This window comes from Felis catus, chromosome E1 (assembly GCF_018350175.1).
Source record: "Felis catus isolate Fca126 chromosome E1, F.catus_Fca126_mat1.0, whole genome shotgun sequence".
Taxonomy (NCBI): Eukaryota; Metazoa; Chordata; class Mammalia; order Carnivora; family Felidae; genus Felis; species Felis catus.
Genome location: NC_058381.1, coordinates 27,245,217 through 27,260,729, shown reverse-complemented (window position 1 = coordinate 27,260,729; position 15,513 = coordinate 27,245,217). Strand labels below are relative to the sequence as shown.

Genomic DNA, 15,513 nt, shown 5'->3' with positions numbered 1-15,513 from the left:
TGCTATACAGGCCTGTTAGGCCTGGCATAATTGATGGCTTGGGCAGTAGAAAAAGCAATAAAATCCTAACCATTTACATGTAATTGCTGTGTGGCCAGATTCATTCTACTGTAACCCTAATTCAGAAATTGGTTGCCTAGGTCTTGATTGAACATATTGGAAACTTGGACCGGGCATATGAGTTTGCTGAACGCTGCAATGAACCAGCGGTCTGGAGTCAGCTTGCAAAAGCCCAGTTGCAGAAAGGAATGGTGAAAGAAGCCATTGATTCTTACATCAAAGCGGATGATCCTTCATCCTACATGGAAGTTGTTCAGGCTGCCAACACCAGTGGTATGACTTCTTTTATGTGTTTGTGACCTCAGAAAATGTACTGAAGCTATGATTAGCCCTAAGCATTAGGACATCGGTCTGTTCTGAATTTATATAGGAGTTAGATATTGCACGGTTACTTGTGAAGACATTTAGCACTCCATCTTAGTCCACATACAGAAAGGCTGCATTTTGTGAACTTACAAAGGTCCATAGGGAAGATTAAAATTCTCATAAAATTCTGATCGAGTTCTAATCTTACAACTTCAAGGAAAAGGATAATTAATAAAGGGGGAATTCAACTATTCATTTGGTCAGTGATAATACAGAAACGGAACGGGAATTTTGCCATTTTAGATGCATTTCATTATTTAGATTTGTTATTTTCTGTATTGGTTCCTTAAAAAGGAAATTAACAATAATTTTCATTTACTTGAGTGAAAAATATTAGGATATTAGTGTTTGGATTTATTTTCTTCTTTATACCTAGGAAACTGGGAAGAACTAGTGAAGTACTTGCAGATGGCCCGTAAGAAGGCTCGTGAATCCTATGTGGAGACAGAATTGATATTTGCACTGGCTAAAACAAACCGCCTTGCAGAGTTGGAAGAGTTCATCAATGGGCCAAATAATGCTCATATCCAACAAGTGGGTTTCCTGTTCAGATTTTTTCAAAGTGTAGAAGTCAGCTGTTAAGCAACTTTTTATTAGTAGGATCAACCCATCACAACTGATGATTCCAAAGGAAATACAGTGTTTATCAGTATTAAATTGAATTGTGACTTTAGAATGAGGATTGAGTTTAGGCCTACCAAAAATGGATTGTGTTTATTTGCGTTTGTTTGTTTCAGGTTGGTGATCGTTGTTATGATGAAAAAATGTATGATGCTGCTAAATTACTGTACAACAATGTCTCCAATTTTGGACGCTTGGCATCTACCCTCGTTCACCTGGGTGAATATCAGGCAGCTGTTGATGGAGCTAGGAAAGCTAATAGTACTCGAACATGGAAAGAGGTAATCTCAATACCAGTTTGAATGAAGAATTCAGATGTTTAGAAATCTCTTTAAACTGATTAATTGAATTAACCAGCCATGTTTACATTTGAGTTTATGTAGTTGAAATTTTTGTTATAGGTCTGCTTCGCCTGTGTAGATGGCAAGGAGTTCCGTCTAGCTCAAATGTGTGGGCTTCATATTGTAGTACATGCAGATGAATTGGAGGAACTTATCAACTACTATCAGGTAATGAACAAGAGTCTTTTATTAGTTGAGATCTATTGCCACAGATAGTCTTAAACTTTAATTGCGTATTTCCCTTATTCAGGACCGAGGATACTTTGAAGAACTGATAACCATGTTGGAAGCAGCACTGGGACTTGAGCGAGCTCATATGGGAATGTTTACCGAATTAGCTATTCTATATTCTAAATTTAAGCCACAGAAAATGAGGGAGCATCTGGAGCTGTTCTGGTCCAGAGTGAATATTCCTAAGGTAATCAGCCTTTTAACATTGTGAGGTGGCTCTGTAGCTATAACTGAAACTTTAATGGGTTGCCTGGGTGGCTCAGTCGATTAAGCGTCCCAACTCTTCGTTTTGGCTCATGTCATGATCTCATGGTTTGTGCGTTTAGGCCCACTTCAGGCTCTGCACTGACAGTGTGGAGCTTGCTTAGGATTCTCTCTCCTTTTCTCTACCCCTCACCCATTTGCAACATGTGCACATGTGTGCATGCTCTCTCTTTCTCTCAAATAAACTTTCCTTCCTCTGTTTTTTTCTTTTTCTTTTCTTTTTTAAGCTTTAGCTAGAATTACAGACCCATATCTAAAGCAATTAAATCTCTCTTACATAGGTGCTTAGAGCTGCAGAACAAGCTCATCTCTGGGCAGAATTGGTGTTTTTGTATGACAAGTATGAAGAGTATGATAATGCCATAATTACTATGATGAACCATCCAACTGATGCATGGAAAGAAGGGCAGTTCAAAGATATTATTACCAAGGTGTGTATCTTCTTCAGAAGATACAAGCTTCAAAAGGAGCTCATTAGTAAATAACTCAACTTCTGTGTGGACTTTTCCCACTTTAGGTTGCCAATGTGGAACTATACTACAGAGCAATACAGTTCTACCTAGAATTCAAGCCTCTGTTGTTAAATGATTTGCTGATGGTGCTGTCTCCACGGTTGGATCATACTCGTGCTGTCAATTATTTCAGCAAGGTAATTCTAAAAACTTCAAAACCTCATAGTAGGGAGCTAAGACTTACATCGGTAACTTTTGTCTGTGGAACTTTAAGGATGTATTATGTTTGTAAAACACTCCTTATTTTAAAGGTTAAACAGCTACCACTGGTGAAACCATATTTGCGTTCAGTTCAAAACCACAACAACAAGTCTGTGAATGAATCACTGAACAACCTCTTTATTACCGAAGAAGATTATCAGGTAAAACTTTTAGTTCTTGCATATATTCTCAAAATTCAGGTTATAATTGGGTTATTGGTATGTTTTCGAGTAAAACCCATTATCCCTTAGGTTTGTAAACAGTAGGTACTTGTATGCCTTGGATCTAATTTAGTGGTGTTTTCAGGATCAATAAATGTGACTTTTAAGTGCAAAGTTTGCAGAATTTTGCTTAGATCTTGTGTTGGTTAATGCTTTAGAAAAAATGTTATGGTTACTTCATCCCTAAACATCTTGATTGTAGGCAAGGTTCAAAGAGTTTTGGATTTTTTTAACTAGTCTGTAAAACTGATTTGGTATTAAGTGTATTTATTCACTGCTTTTCTTGCCCTGTAGCATATTAGTATCTGTCTTTTAATAAACTTGCCTTTGTGAAGAATTTTGCAAAAACAAAATTACAGTTAAGGTTAAGCTAGTTGCCTTTTTTCTTTCTCTTATTACCAACAAATGATGGGTTCAGATCCCATGCTTAGCTATATGACTAACTACCATGTCACGTTGTATCAGAAGTTTCTCTGAAGCATAAAATCTTATCCTCCAAATTACAAATCCTGCCATTTTCATAACTATTCAAAGTTTTGATACTGAAAACCTTGGAGAAAATTACAGAAGTTTTGTAGTACCTTTGAAGATTTTTGTTATACAGTCAGATTGAAGAACCTTGATACTTGTTCAGCTTACAACTTTCTGGTTTGATGCTTGAATCTAGGCTGTCATATTACAATGCTCATTGATCAAGTTGTATTCTATACATACACATCATACAGCATATTGATCACATCATATACAGTCAGTCATATACAGTAATGACTCCTTGATCAAGAATCATGGAATAAATTTTAAACTAAAATGAAACTGATTTGGCATTGGATGGCTTTTGTTTTCTTTTTTTTAAGGCTCTGCGAACATCTATAGATGCTTATGACAACTTTGACAATATCTCACTTGCTCAGCGTTTGGAAAAACATGAACTCATTGAGTTCAGAAGAATTGCTGCTTATCTCTTCAAAGGCAACAACCGCTGGAAACAGAGTGTAGAGCTGTGCAAGAAAGACAGCCTGTACAAGGTGGGAATGTTGGTGGGGGCCGGCCTATTAAGTCAAGTACTAGATGACCTGTTGTAACCCTATAATGGTGTATTAGAAGTGATTACAGGGGCACCTGGGAGGCCCAGTTGGTTAAGTCTCCGACTCATGGTTTCAGTTTAGGTGATGTTCTGACTGAGTTTGAACCCTGTGTCCAGCTGTGAGCAGAGCCTGCTTGGGATTCTGTCTCTCTCTCTCTCTCTCTTTCTGCCCCTCTCACACTCGCTTGTACTTGCTCTCTGTCAAAGTAAATAAATTTAGAAGAAATTAAAAGAGAAGTGATTATGGTCTATACAAGTATTAGTCTTGCAAATGTGAGAATTGTCTTTAAGCTCTCATTTGAGGGAGGTGGTAATTAAGTCAATTTCTTGATTCTAGTGGTCATCTTATGTTCTGTCAAGCCACTCTCTGTTTAAAAAAAGATTGTTCACCCTATTTTTTTCTTTTCTTTCAACAAATCTTCAATTTAAATGATATAACTGGGATCCCCCACCCCCCATTGTATAATTGGTTTGCCATTTCAGCATATTTGAGTTTAATGTTTCACCATCATCCTTTCCTTTGAATAGGATGCAATGCAGTATGCCTCTGAATCTAAAGATACTGAATTGGCTGAAGAACTCCTACAGTGGTTTTTGCAGGAAGAAAAAAGAGAGTGCTTTGGAGCTTGTCTTTTTACCTGTTATGATCTTTTAAGGCCAGATGTTGTCCTTGAAACTGCATGGAGGCACAATATCATGGATTTTGCCATGCCCTATTTCATCCAGGTCATGAAGGAATACTTGACAAAGGTAATGGCGCCTCTGTGTGTATTCAGAACTACTTACCTTGAGGATATATAAAATTACACATGCAGGTCTGTTTTTTTCAAATTTTTTTTGTCTAGTGGAAGTAAGTCATTTGATTGTCATAAAATATTCTCCAGAAATTTTTGATGTCTGACAAGTGACATTGAATGGAAAAGGGAACTCAAACATGTCAGTATGTTTACCCTCCATGTATTTCTGAGGGTGAATAGTATTACTTCTATATTGTATGTTTGTTTTTTTTTAACATCTGATAAAAAAATTTTTTTTTTTCCTGAAAATAACATCTTCCTCAAATCCGTTCTTGTGACTTAGATGTCCGTAACTTAGTAGTATAGATTCCCTTTTTTTTGGTTGCTTCTTGACTTTAATATGTATGCCTGTTTCTTTTTGGGAAGCAAAATCTTTATTCTTAACATCCTGTTAATTTTCTCAATATTTTGATAGTTTAACCCCTAATTTAAAAAAATCATAGGAGTTTAACATATTACCTAAAAGTGCATTAAACAAGCTGTGGTTATAATCATTTTATTAAATTCACTCCTCTTAGTGTCCCTTTTTGATATCATAATATTTTTTACTCACTAGATCCTCAACAGTTACTAGCTCTTTACTGTAGAACATTTAAAAAAAAAAATGGTCCTAAAGGATCCATTTGTCAAAGCAAAAACATGCTTATTAAATTTGGAGTTTCCCATCTGATCTCTTCAGCATGCCGGAGTGAAGGGGGAAAAACAAAGTACCACTAACGGCCCCCAGTATGAATATTTCTTTAGGCTACCATCTAGTAGATACCATTGTGTCCAGTTATAATTTTTTAAGAATTAACATTTTTGGTATAAAAACTGCTTGAAATCCAGTGTAAGAAAACAGTTGCCTTATATTAGCTATAGATGAGAATAGCTTCTTTTTGTATGCATAATGCCAACTTATGAGACCTGGCTCTAAGCTGCTGTTAACCGAAATGCTGTAAGTTTTACTAGTGATTATGCTGCTTTCTTTCACACTGACTCTAGCACAAATTCTTCTGCAATAAGCTCTGAAGTTTAAAAAAAGTTCTAAATTTTGCTTCCAGTATGCCCTTTATTTTCACTTTTCTCATGCCTTTTTTAGTGGTTAGATGTTTCTCCCCTAAACCTTTGTTGCTGATTCTACCTTTTTATGCTCAATATGGAATTTGATTTTTTTCTAAGCTGCACCTTCTGAATTCCTTTGCAGGTTGATGCAATAAAGGAAAAGGTGAAAGTTGATTCTTTTCCATCTTTAAGTCTGGAGGACTAAGTCTAAGGAATTTGCATGATTTTTTTCCTTCCTTTTCTACGCTGCTGCTGCTTTTTCCCCCCAATAAATTTTCACTAAAGCCTCTGCAAGTCCCTTGAAACATAACTATAATAGAGCTGTAGGACATTAGTAGATGTTTGCTACTAATCGGCTAATAGGCTTTAGGAAGGGCAGGAGGCTAATCAGTAGTTGGTTCACAGTCTCTCTTAAATGTATTATTAAAAACTGAGCATGGTGAGTTTCCATATTAATTTCCAAAGTTTCAGGAAATTTCTCTTCCCTGTCAGGGTATCTGGACCATAATAGGATTTTCTTAATACTCTAAATAAATTTAAGCAGCCTCTGGTTTTATTTTGTGAGCTTGCCTGACAGTTGTTGAATTTATATATGTATATATATGCCCTAAAAGGCTTTTGGGGTTTTTTTTTTTTTTTGGTATTGAAGGACTGTGATCCAGTTTCTGATCTCTTGATTCTTACTAATTTTTTGCTGAAAGTAGATACAAGAGATACTAGCTGCTTCCGAAGAGACTTTCCTCATGTTTCTCCAGGTGTCCAGTTCTTATGGTGCTAGTCCGTTTTCAAGAGGAAACAAAACTTTTTTAATCACGAGAGTAGCTTGCTGTAATTGTTGCTAAGCAACACAGAATATTTCTGTATTTAATGAAGCAATATTAACTTCTTCCTGTAATAAGGGACACCTCTGAAGATACCTAAAATTTGCTTTCATTCATCTGTTGGCTTGTCCAAGGTCAAATTTAGGCACCTCTTGGTTGCTGCTTCCTTCATTGGCTTGTCTCCATCCCAATATAAATGAAACAAACTTACGTCCGTTATCAAATTGTTGTAGTAAAAGGGTGGGAAGGTAAAGGAGAGTTGAAACAAATTTAAAAGATTTTGGGTGGGGGACAATGCCTTGAAATTATGTTGAACCAAACTGGAATCACCATTGGAACTTAGGGCAAACCTGAGTAAAATGCATTGTGTGTGAGGCCCTTCAGCAGCTAGTAAGCAAGGCAGTTAGAAAGCGTGTGTGTGAAAAACAGGTAATTGAACTGCAGTGTTATGCATTGTTTTAAATCAAGCATGTACAACAGTCATTGCAATTACATCATACTACTTTTGAAACTCTTAAAGCATTGCTGTGGGCTGTGTGTGTTTCTTGAGAGCCTGTATAGCAACAGTCATCTTCAGATCTCACTTCTTGCTTCAGTACTTTTGCCTTTTTTTCATGCACACATACACCAGAATAACTGACTGCATGTTAACTTTTCCTCTGCAGCATATTGCAGTCTTTGTGGAAAAGCCTTTTACATTATAGTGAACTTTTAATAGTACAGATGGAACTGATCTCAGTGACACGCTTTACCTGTAATTTTTCTTTTTATCCCTGTAATTTTTCTTTTTATCCAAGGATCAGAAACTTTTGTTACAGCTCTTAACAAAAGCTTGTGTTCATAAAAGCCTTCTCTGCTTTTCTTTTTTGAGCAGTCTAAATTGTGTCAGTGGAAACAAAAATTGGATGTTGCTGTCCCAGAGGCTGTCCCATATTATAGAAAAATAAAAATTTTTTGCTTAGTTTGATGCTATTCCTTCAGAGGTCTTTTTTTCTTTTTTTGCCCTCTGCCCAACCTGCCTATGTGCATGCATGGGCATTGTGATACTGCTAGCTCTTCTTCGAAGTCTTTGGTATACTTCTGTAACAGGACTTCTTTCTTCAGCATCTGACTCAACTTCACCTCTGACATTTAGGTTTAAACATGTGTTCACTTTAGATTCTTGTCCTTGAAAGTCTGGAAATGTATTTTGCAGTGGTGGGGTTTTTTGCTGTTTCATTTTTCTTCTAATAACTTGGAAGTTAAGCACACTCATCCATGTATTTTTTGGTATAACCTCTTTAGCTCACTCTTGGATACAGTTTAGTTAGCAAAACCCCTTGATGGCACAGACTGTGCTTTTAATATTTAAGTAATAATATTTAAGTTTGAATGCCAAACATTGGGTATCTCTCATGGAACTTCTCCATAGTAGTTTTTACTTTGATATTGGGCTACTCTGTAACACATGAACTATTTTAGTCTATAAAAATAGGAAAACTGTAAACAAAAGCAAATCAACCCATCTTCCTAGTGTAGAAAAACTAAATTTTATCTGAAGGTATCTAGAGTCTACCTCAGCTTACATTTCTCAAATTATTCCCTAATAAACTAGAATGCATTAGGCTTACATTCTATTAGATATATGTACTATTTAATATGGGACAATTAAAATATGTATAAAATACTGTCCTTAATAACCTATGTGAAGACTCAAACATACTTTTAAATACTTTCAAAGAGAAAGGAAGGGCTGTTTTAACCTTTTTAGGACCCAGTCTTTATAGTTTTTCACTGACGTCTGCATGTCTTTTTTTGTGAGTGATTTTTCACTATTTACCTTTTTGAGGAACATGCCATGAACATTCATGAAAAGATTTTCCTGTATTCTGCCTCTCATTTTGGCGCACTCTGAAAACCACTAGGAATAGATCATGTCAGAATTTGAAGTTTTAGTTTTACTTCTAGTATAATGATAGACCAACTAATAATAAGACTTTCACTGAGATACCAACTTTTTAAAAGTAGTTTAAAAGATAGAGTTTAAAAGGCAGGTAGAAGTTGTATAGCAGATATCCCCTAAGCCCATTGTCCTAACATCCTTTCTTCCCAATTCTTCACAGAATTAGAGTACCAGATCATGTTAGTCCTATAACAAATTTTGCAGAATATCTTATTCAACCATCATTATATAGACAAGGAAGTTTGAGGGTCAGTACAGTGGTTTGCCAGGGTCACATAACTAGTTTATGGAAGGACCTGTGTATTCCAGCTCCTTTTTTTTCACTTTTTTTTTTTTTTAAACATTTGGACTCCTACTATATTAGTTCTGTCTGATACTATCCACTTTTATTTAGAGTAGTTAGCATGTAGTAGCCATTTACTTCTTTGGCTTCATTAAAAACAAAACAAATTCTTCCTCAAAGATGTGGCAAAAATTAGGCATTCCTACTACTATTTCTACTTCTTAGAAAATAGAGCATTAAAACATGCAGCCTGTCTTTATCTAAAAAGATGGAATATGGAGCCACTTTGTGTCTTAAATTTCAGTCCGCACCTATAACAATTATCAGCAGAAGCTGTGCACAATTGGCAAAAGATAGCTTATTCTAAATGAGTACTTGTCCAGTCATTAACTCATTTCACTTTTTGAATATCATTTCCTTTGGGGAGGGAAGTCTTGTCTGGTTATGAGTTCATTATTATTACCTTTGATAAAGTTTAAACTTCATTTGAAAAAGTGGTTCCTTCTTGTTATCTCCCTCCCTCAGGCTGGCTGCATCCTAGCATGCCCAGTTTTAGCCTGGCGTGAGCTTTTATGGCATTTATAAATCCCTCCTTCCTGAGGGTTTATAATGACAGTGCTAAAAATCACCTTGACTGAACTATGAACATTGCCATTGAATTTGAGGGGGCCTGAGAATATTCTTTCTAGTCTGTTTTATTTTGACAAAATTCAACATACTAAGGCTTTTCCACTTTCTGCCATAAACCTAGGTGTATAATATTTTTGAGGTGCTAAGTAACATTACCTGTTTTTCTCCAGGTGGATAAATTAGATGCTTCGGAATCACTGAGAAAAGAAGAAGAACAAGCTACAGAGACGCAACCTATCGTTTATGGTAATCTCTCTCTCTCTTTAAACCCACAGAAAAGTAGTAGACAAGTGTTTCATTCTTTAAGGATTCTACTTCAGAATAGAAATACAGTTAAGTGTCTAAAGTGCAGAAAGCTCACGGAGTTCAGGAATAATTCTACCATCTTTTTCTGAAAACAGTCTTAAAGCAGACACTGTTATTATTCACTTAAGGTAGTCTTAAATGCAAAGATAATCTTAAAAATAGTCACTTAAGATCATAACCTAAATTTTCCTCTTGCCTGCTCACTGATTGATACATATTCATAAATTAGAAGTATTGATGAATTCAGTTTTCAGAAATGCAGAAGCTAAGAAAACATGCCAAGGCTGTCTTTATGGTGCTTTACAGACAGAGTGTATCTTCTCTTTAAGTTCTAACTGGGGCAGAAAACGAGGTAGTTTCCATTTGAGAACTTTCCAGAGAGATAGGATCTTGAAACTCTCAGTGAATATATAGGGCAATTTAATTTCTTCTATGTGCAAGTAGTTCAGACTTGTACTCTTGGTGAACAGATACATTTGAACAATGAATTAGAAGGGTATATATTATGTCGCTGTAATCAGGTGTTTTTTGGAGGAAGGCATAAAATTGTGACCATTATATCTCAGCCTGCTAAAGGAAATGATAATAGACAAACATATTAGGACATTGTCTCCTTTTAATTACTTACTTACTTTTTAAAGTAGGCTTTACACCCAGTGTGGAGCCCAGCACCGGGCTTGAACTCACAATCAAGGCCTGAGCTAAGATTAACAGACACTTAACTGACTGAGCCACCCAGGCGCCCCCCCCCCCCCCCCCCCGCCATCTCCTTTTTATTGTAGATAAAAAAGACTTTGGGAATTTGGAGGACTGCATAGTTTTGATAAAGTTGGAGAAGATAAACTTAAAAGTAGATTAAAGATGATTAAAGTAGGTTAAAAGATGGGAGCAAGATGTTTGACATATTTTAGATAGGGAACAGGAACAAAAATAGGGTGGGGGTAATATTTTGGGAGCACCTATTGAATTTGGCTTGCCTTCAGGGTGTTTAAATGGAGAGTCCTTCTAGGCAGTTGAAAATTTCAGTATCAAAGTTAAAAGTGATTTTTATAAACTGCTGGTTTCCAAAAAGAATTTGCTCACAAAACAAATTCTGGTTGTTCACAAAAAAGAGAGACTTGAGGTCACCTGTCTGAGAGAAACTTTGCACTAGGTTTACATTCTAGTGGGAGATTAAGATTACTTCTTTCGCAAGGGAGTGGGTAGAGGTGTTACATTGTTTTTTTCCTTTTAAATAAACCAGGTTTCTCTACAGGTCATTTTCTGTATGTGATCAACTACTATTTGTAGTTGAGTGTTGGGGTACCTGGCTGGTTCAGTCGGGGTAGAGCATGCACCTCTTGATCTCGGGGTCATGAGTTTGAGCCCTACCATTGTGGGTGGAGTTTACTTAAAAATTTTTTAAGTTTAGGGGCGCCTGGGTGGCGCAGTCGGTTAAGCGTCCGACTTCAGCCAGGTCACGATCTCGCGGTCTGTGAGTTCGAGCCCCGCATCAGGCTCTGGGCTGATGGCTCAGAGCCTGGAGCCTGTTTCCGATTCTGTGTCTCCCTCTCTCTCTGCCCCTCCCCCGTTCATGCTCTGTCTCTCTCTGTCCCAAAAATAAATAAACGTTGAAAAAAAAAAATGTTTTTTAAGTTTATTTCTTTATTTTGAGAGAGAGTGTGTTTCCAAGTGGGGGAGAGACAGAATCCCAAGCAGGCTTTGCACTGTTAGCGCAGGGCCTGATTGCAGGGCTTGAACACACAGACCATAAGATCTGAGCCAAAGTTGGACACTTAACTGACAGAGCTACCCAGGCGCCCCTGAAAATTTTTTTTAATGAAGTACGAGTGCTAATACAGTATTTGAAACAGATTTATGTTCTGATGTATTCATACGTAAGCATATTTGAATGTGTCTTGTTTTTGTTTTTCTCTTAACTAGTACTAGATTCTTTCCTAGATATCCATTAGGTTACCATTTCATTTCATTACCATTTATATTGTTTAAATCAGAAATTTAAATCTAATTTTAAAAGTTTGTGTTAAAACCAGATCATTAAAAAGTTAAGCTTTCCTGTGCTTATTTCACCAAACATGTGTGAGTACCATGTGGTGATAAGTGTATTGGCAGATGTCTTGCCCATTCATGTCAAGCATGCCTGTGCATATTGTTTTAAATAAAATGTAACATAATTACTGTCACTGTTCTGCCCTCTGCCCTGAATTGTTTGGCTTTTTAGGCAGAACCCTTCTTAGAGTGGGTGTGATGCCAAAATTGTGACAGCCAAAAGTACCACCACAAAACTCATTCTAAGTTTTGATTATGTTCTTAGAGTAGGGGAGATTAGAGTATGATAGTCTACACTGCTAACAATTTGTCCCACCTCCTGCCCCTCCACCCCCTACCCTTTCTTGTTTTTCTTCTTTAGGTCAGCCCCAGTTGATGCTGACAGCAGGACCCAGTGTTGCAGTCCCTCCCCAGGCACCTTTTGGCTATGGTTATACTGCACCACCCTATGGGCAGCCACAGCCTGGCTTTGGGTACAGCATGTGAGACAGAAAGCTGATCCTGTAGTCGCCTATTTTCGTACTGAAACATCGTCTCTACCCGCTTCTCAGTTTATAATGGGAAAACAGGCACATGTTCTTGTAACCTTTATTTCATGAAGGACTACTTTTTGTTTCTAACTATAAACTCGGATCACCTGTGTTAAAAGCTTATTTCACATTCCGCATCATTTTAGAATTTATTTTCAAAGGGGAATAGTTTCAATGTTTATTCAGTTGGGCTTTTTTTCTTCCCCCTCATTCTTTGAAGAACTGCTTAATACTCAATCTGTTGTGAAGAACCTGATTTGCACTCTGTAGTGTTTAAAGAAAAAAAACCTCTAATATTGAATCTCTTAAATTTAGTGTATGTAAACAGCTTATGATATGTATTGTCTAAAATGCATTTAAATCTCTTACTCAAAAGCTACAGCAAAAGTATTGGTATGTGACCATGTAAGACTGTCAATGCCAACAAAGACAACACTAATCAGCACATCCTACATTGGATAGCAGTGCTCTCCAAATTATTTGAAAAATGCATTACAGACAAATTGCCTGACTTTTAAATGAGCATAAAAGGCCCTCTAACCTATGCAGGTTTCCTCATTACGCATATAGAAAATGCTAGTGTGTTTTTGCTCACTTCATATGTAACAGGTGCCCTTATGTTGTGCTGTATCCTGTGCTTTTTCTGTGGGACCATTCCATTCAGGAACAAAGAGCACCATGATTCCAATCTGTGTGTATTTACTAACCCTTCCCTGAGGTTTGTGTATGTTGGATATTGTGGTGTTTTAGATCACTGAGTGTACAGAAGAGAGAATTCAAACAAAATATTGCTGTTCTTCAGTTTTGTTTGTGGAATTTGAAATTACTCAAATTTAAAATAAATTACTGGACTGTGGAAATAACGTAGAATGGCAGTTTTAATTAAATACCTTTCAAATTTTAACCAAAGAACTGTGGTTGTGGTAGTTTTATATTGGGTATTGAGGCGGTACAGGGAGGTGTGAGTGCAAAAGCAGAATGAGGATTGGGATAGGGAAATACACAGCATTACATCATGTACATTCCTGTGGTTAACAAGGTACAGGCAGCAGTCTGAAGAGCACTGTAGTAGGCCACATTTTGGCTGTCTCCCATCATTTTAACCAAGTGGCACTTCAGGGTTTTTACCTAAGCATTTCACTTAAATGAACAGATATGGGTATTCTGTCAACTTGCGATCAAAGTATATAAGCATGTAGTTAACATACTGTGCCTCACCATGAAAAGGGCCCCAAAGTATGAGTACTTTTAAGTGGGATTTTTTTAAGCCAGTGTTTGAATTCAACCCTTTTTGTTCATGGCTGAGAATGTTACTTTAAGTTCATTTCACTTTTTAATCCTCAAAAGAGTTAGAGGATTAAACCCAGTCCTCCACCAAACCTAGCCTTGTATTGCCCTGTAATTCTCCACACCGACCAGGCAAATGACCATAAGCAGCACAGGTTTTTTTGTTTTTTGTTTTTTAAACATAGAACCCCTGCCCTGCCCCACTTTTAATCATCCTACCCCTAAAATTATAGTATTAACTAGAAAATCCCTTCTCCTGTTTTGGTTTGTCATAGTGAAAACATTGAGCTGTACTTATGCTTCTGCTGTGGATCTCTGCCTCCCCGCCTTCGTTGTTAATCAAAATCAACAGGGAGAATAGCAGTGGTCCTTGGGAGCTTAATCCTTTTCAGTCGAGATGTGTTCTTCTGGACCTTTCCTATACTTTGTGAACCTCTGAATATGTTCCCTTGTGTGTATTAACATGATGAGTACTTTTTCCAGAATTATTTGCAGGAGTATGTTTAAATCACAAAATGCCTACCTTAAGACTTGGCAGTGGGTGTTGTACATAAGCAGTAGAACAAATTGGTAATAAACTTCATTTTAAGGGATCTTCCATGACATTACTCTGAATAGGATGATGGTCTGGGAGAAGTAACTTAAAACAGGAAACAGTATTAAGAATTCTTATAATTGTCTAAATGTAACTGAAACAGGAGAGAAGAGTGTAATGGAAAACCTCTCAGGAGGTAAACATACCTTCAGTGATCTTTTGCCCTAGTATCCAAATATAGCCATTGTACAAAAAAAAAAAAAAAAAAATCTGATATTTGTTAACTATTTCAACATAGACATTAGTACAATAGCAACAGAATGATATGAGCTCCAAGCAGGGCTGCTTGAATGTTCTGTAAAAACAAATTTTAAAAATTTATTTAAATGTAACTATTAAACTCATTGCATGTAAACATAAACAATTATATATTAGCCTTATTTCTTAAATGAGAAAAATGGAATTGCACTGTTTTTTACAAGTCTCTTTAAAGTTTTTCTTCACAGAAGACTGCTGGATTCTGTTTGCATTCACTGTTACTACTTTTTTTAAAAAGTATGTGAAGAAAGTCTAGCCTCACGAAGATGTATAATTAGGAAAGTATTTTAATAGCCTTTTCAGATACTTGTAGTTAGTTGAAATGTGGAATCTGAAACCGTAACACTGAACTTTAACATTATATTAAAATCCATTAGTGTCTTTAGTTTGAATAGATCTTTTATCTATGCATGATTTGTACCCTCATGCATTGGTTATATGGAAAATAGATTCATTAAGTTGTACAGGTTTTCTAAATGTTGACACATATCTTTAAAAATCCTATCTGTGAGGAACACTGATCTCATCAGAAAAATCTTAGGTTTTGGTAAACTTGGAGGAGAGGTAGATAGAAGTTTTCCAGAATACGGTCTGTTGCTTTTCTTAAAATGATTGGCTAATTGGATACTTAATTTGTCAGTTTTTACAAGTAAAACTCTTCCATGACCAAGGCTGCTAGTTCAGCTCACAACTCAGCCACACATTTTTTTTCTCTCAGGACAACATTCAAACTTCAGTGTGTACCAGAAGTGTTCAGTGTTAGAATATTAAGACGAAAGTAGTGAAGGGTCAAATTTAATAATTTTTTTTTTTTTTTTTACTGCTTTATCAAGGACATTAAGTGAATCGTGTGTGTGTGTGTGTGAGAGAGAGAGAGAGAGAGAGAGAGAGAGAGAGAGAGAGAGAGAGACACTATTGGGCAATGAAGTACTACTTGCATAGGTAGGGTGCCCCTGCCTTGGTTCGTGAAAGATGCCAGAGGTTTTATCCACCTTTGCTTTTGCTTTTGTGTTATCCGTGCAAATGTCAACACAGCAAAAAAAAAAAAAAAAAAAAAAGTCTTAGCATTA

At 36.5% G+C, this 15,513-nt stretch overlaps 1 protein-coding gene across 3 annotated transcripts in view; it reads left to right on the top strand.

The window, feature by feature from the left end:
* CLTC (clathrin heavy chain) overlaps nt 1-13,212 on the top strand; it is a 65,934-nt gene extending 52,722 nt beyond the window's left edge. For 2 of the 3 annotated variants that reach the window (XM_045044808.1, XM_045044810.1), the window contains 13 exons: nt 141-333; nt 803-960; nt 1,164-1,328; nt 1,449-1,556; nt 1,639-1,806; nt 2,165-2,314; nt 2,401-2,532; nt 2,647-2,757; nt 3,672-3,842; nt 4,430-4,651; nt 5,885-5,905; nt 9,589-9,664; nt 12,135-13,212. In XM_045044808.1, coding sequence (XP_044900743.1) covers nt 141-333; nt 803-960; nt 1,164-1,328; nt 1,449-1,556; nt 1,639-1,806; nt 2,165-2,314; nt 2,401-2,532; nt 2,647-2,757; nt 3,672-3,842; nt 4,430-4,651; nt 5,885-5,905; nt 9,589-9,664; nt 12,135-12,259 — 1,800 coding nt within the window. In that variant the 3' untranslated portion in view covers nt 12,260-13,212. The remainder of the gene's footprint in view (nt 1-140; nt 334-802; nt 961-1,163; nt 1,329-1,448; nt 1,557-1,638; nt 1,807-2,164; nt 2,315-2,400; nt 2,533-2,646; nt 2,758-3,671; nt 3,843-4,429; nt 4,652-5,884; nt 5,906-9,588; nt 9,665-12,134) is intronic. The other variant, XM_045044809.1, reaches the window with a different exon arrangement.
* Nucleotides 13,213-15,513: the final 2,301 nt, after the last annotated feature.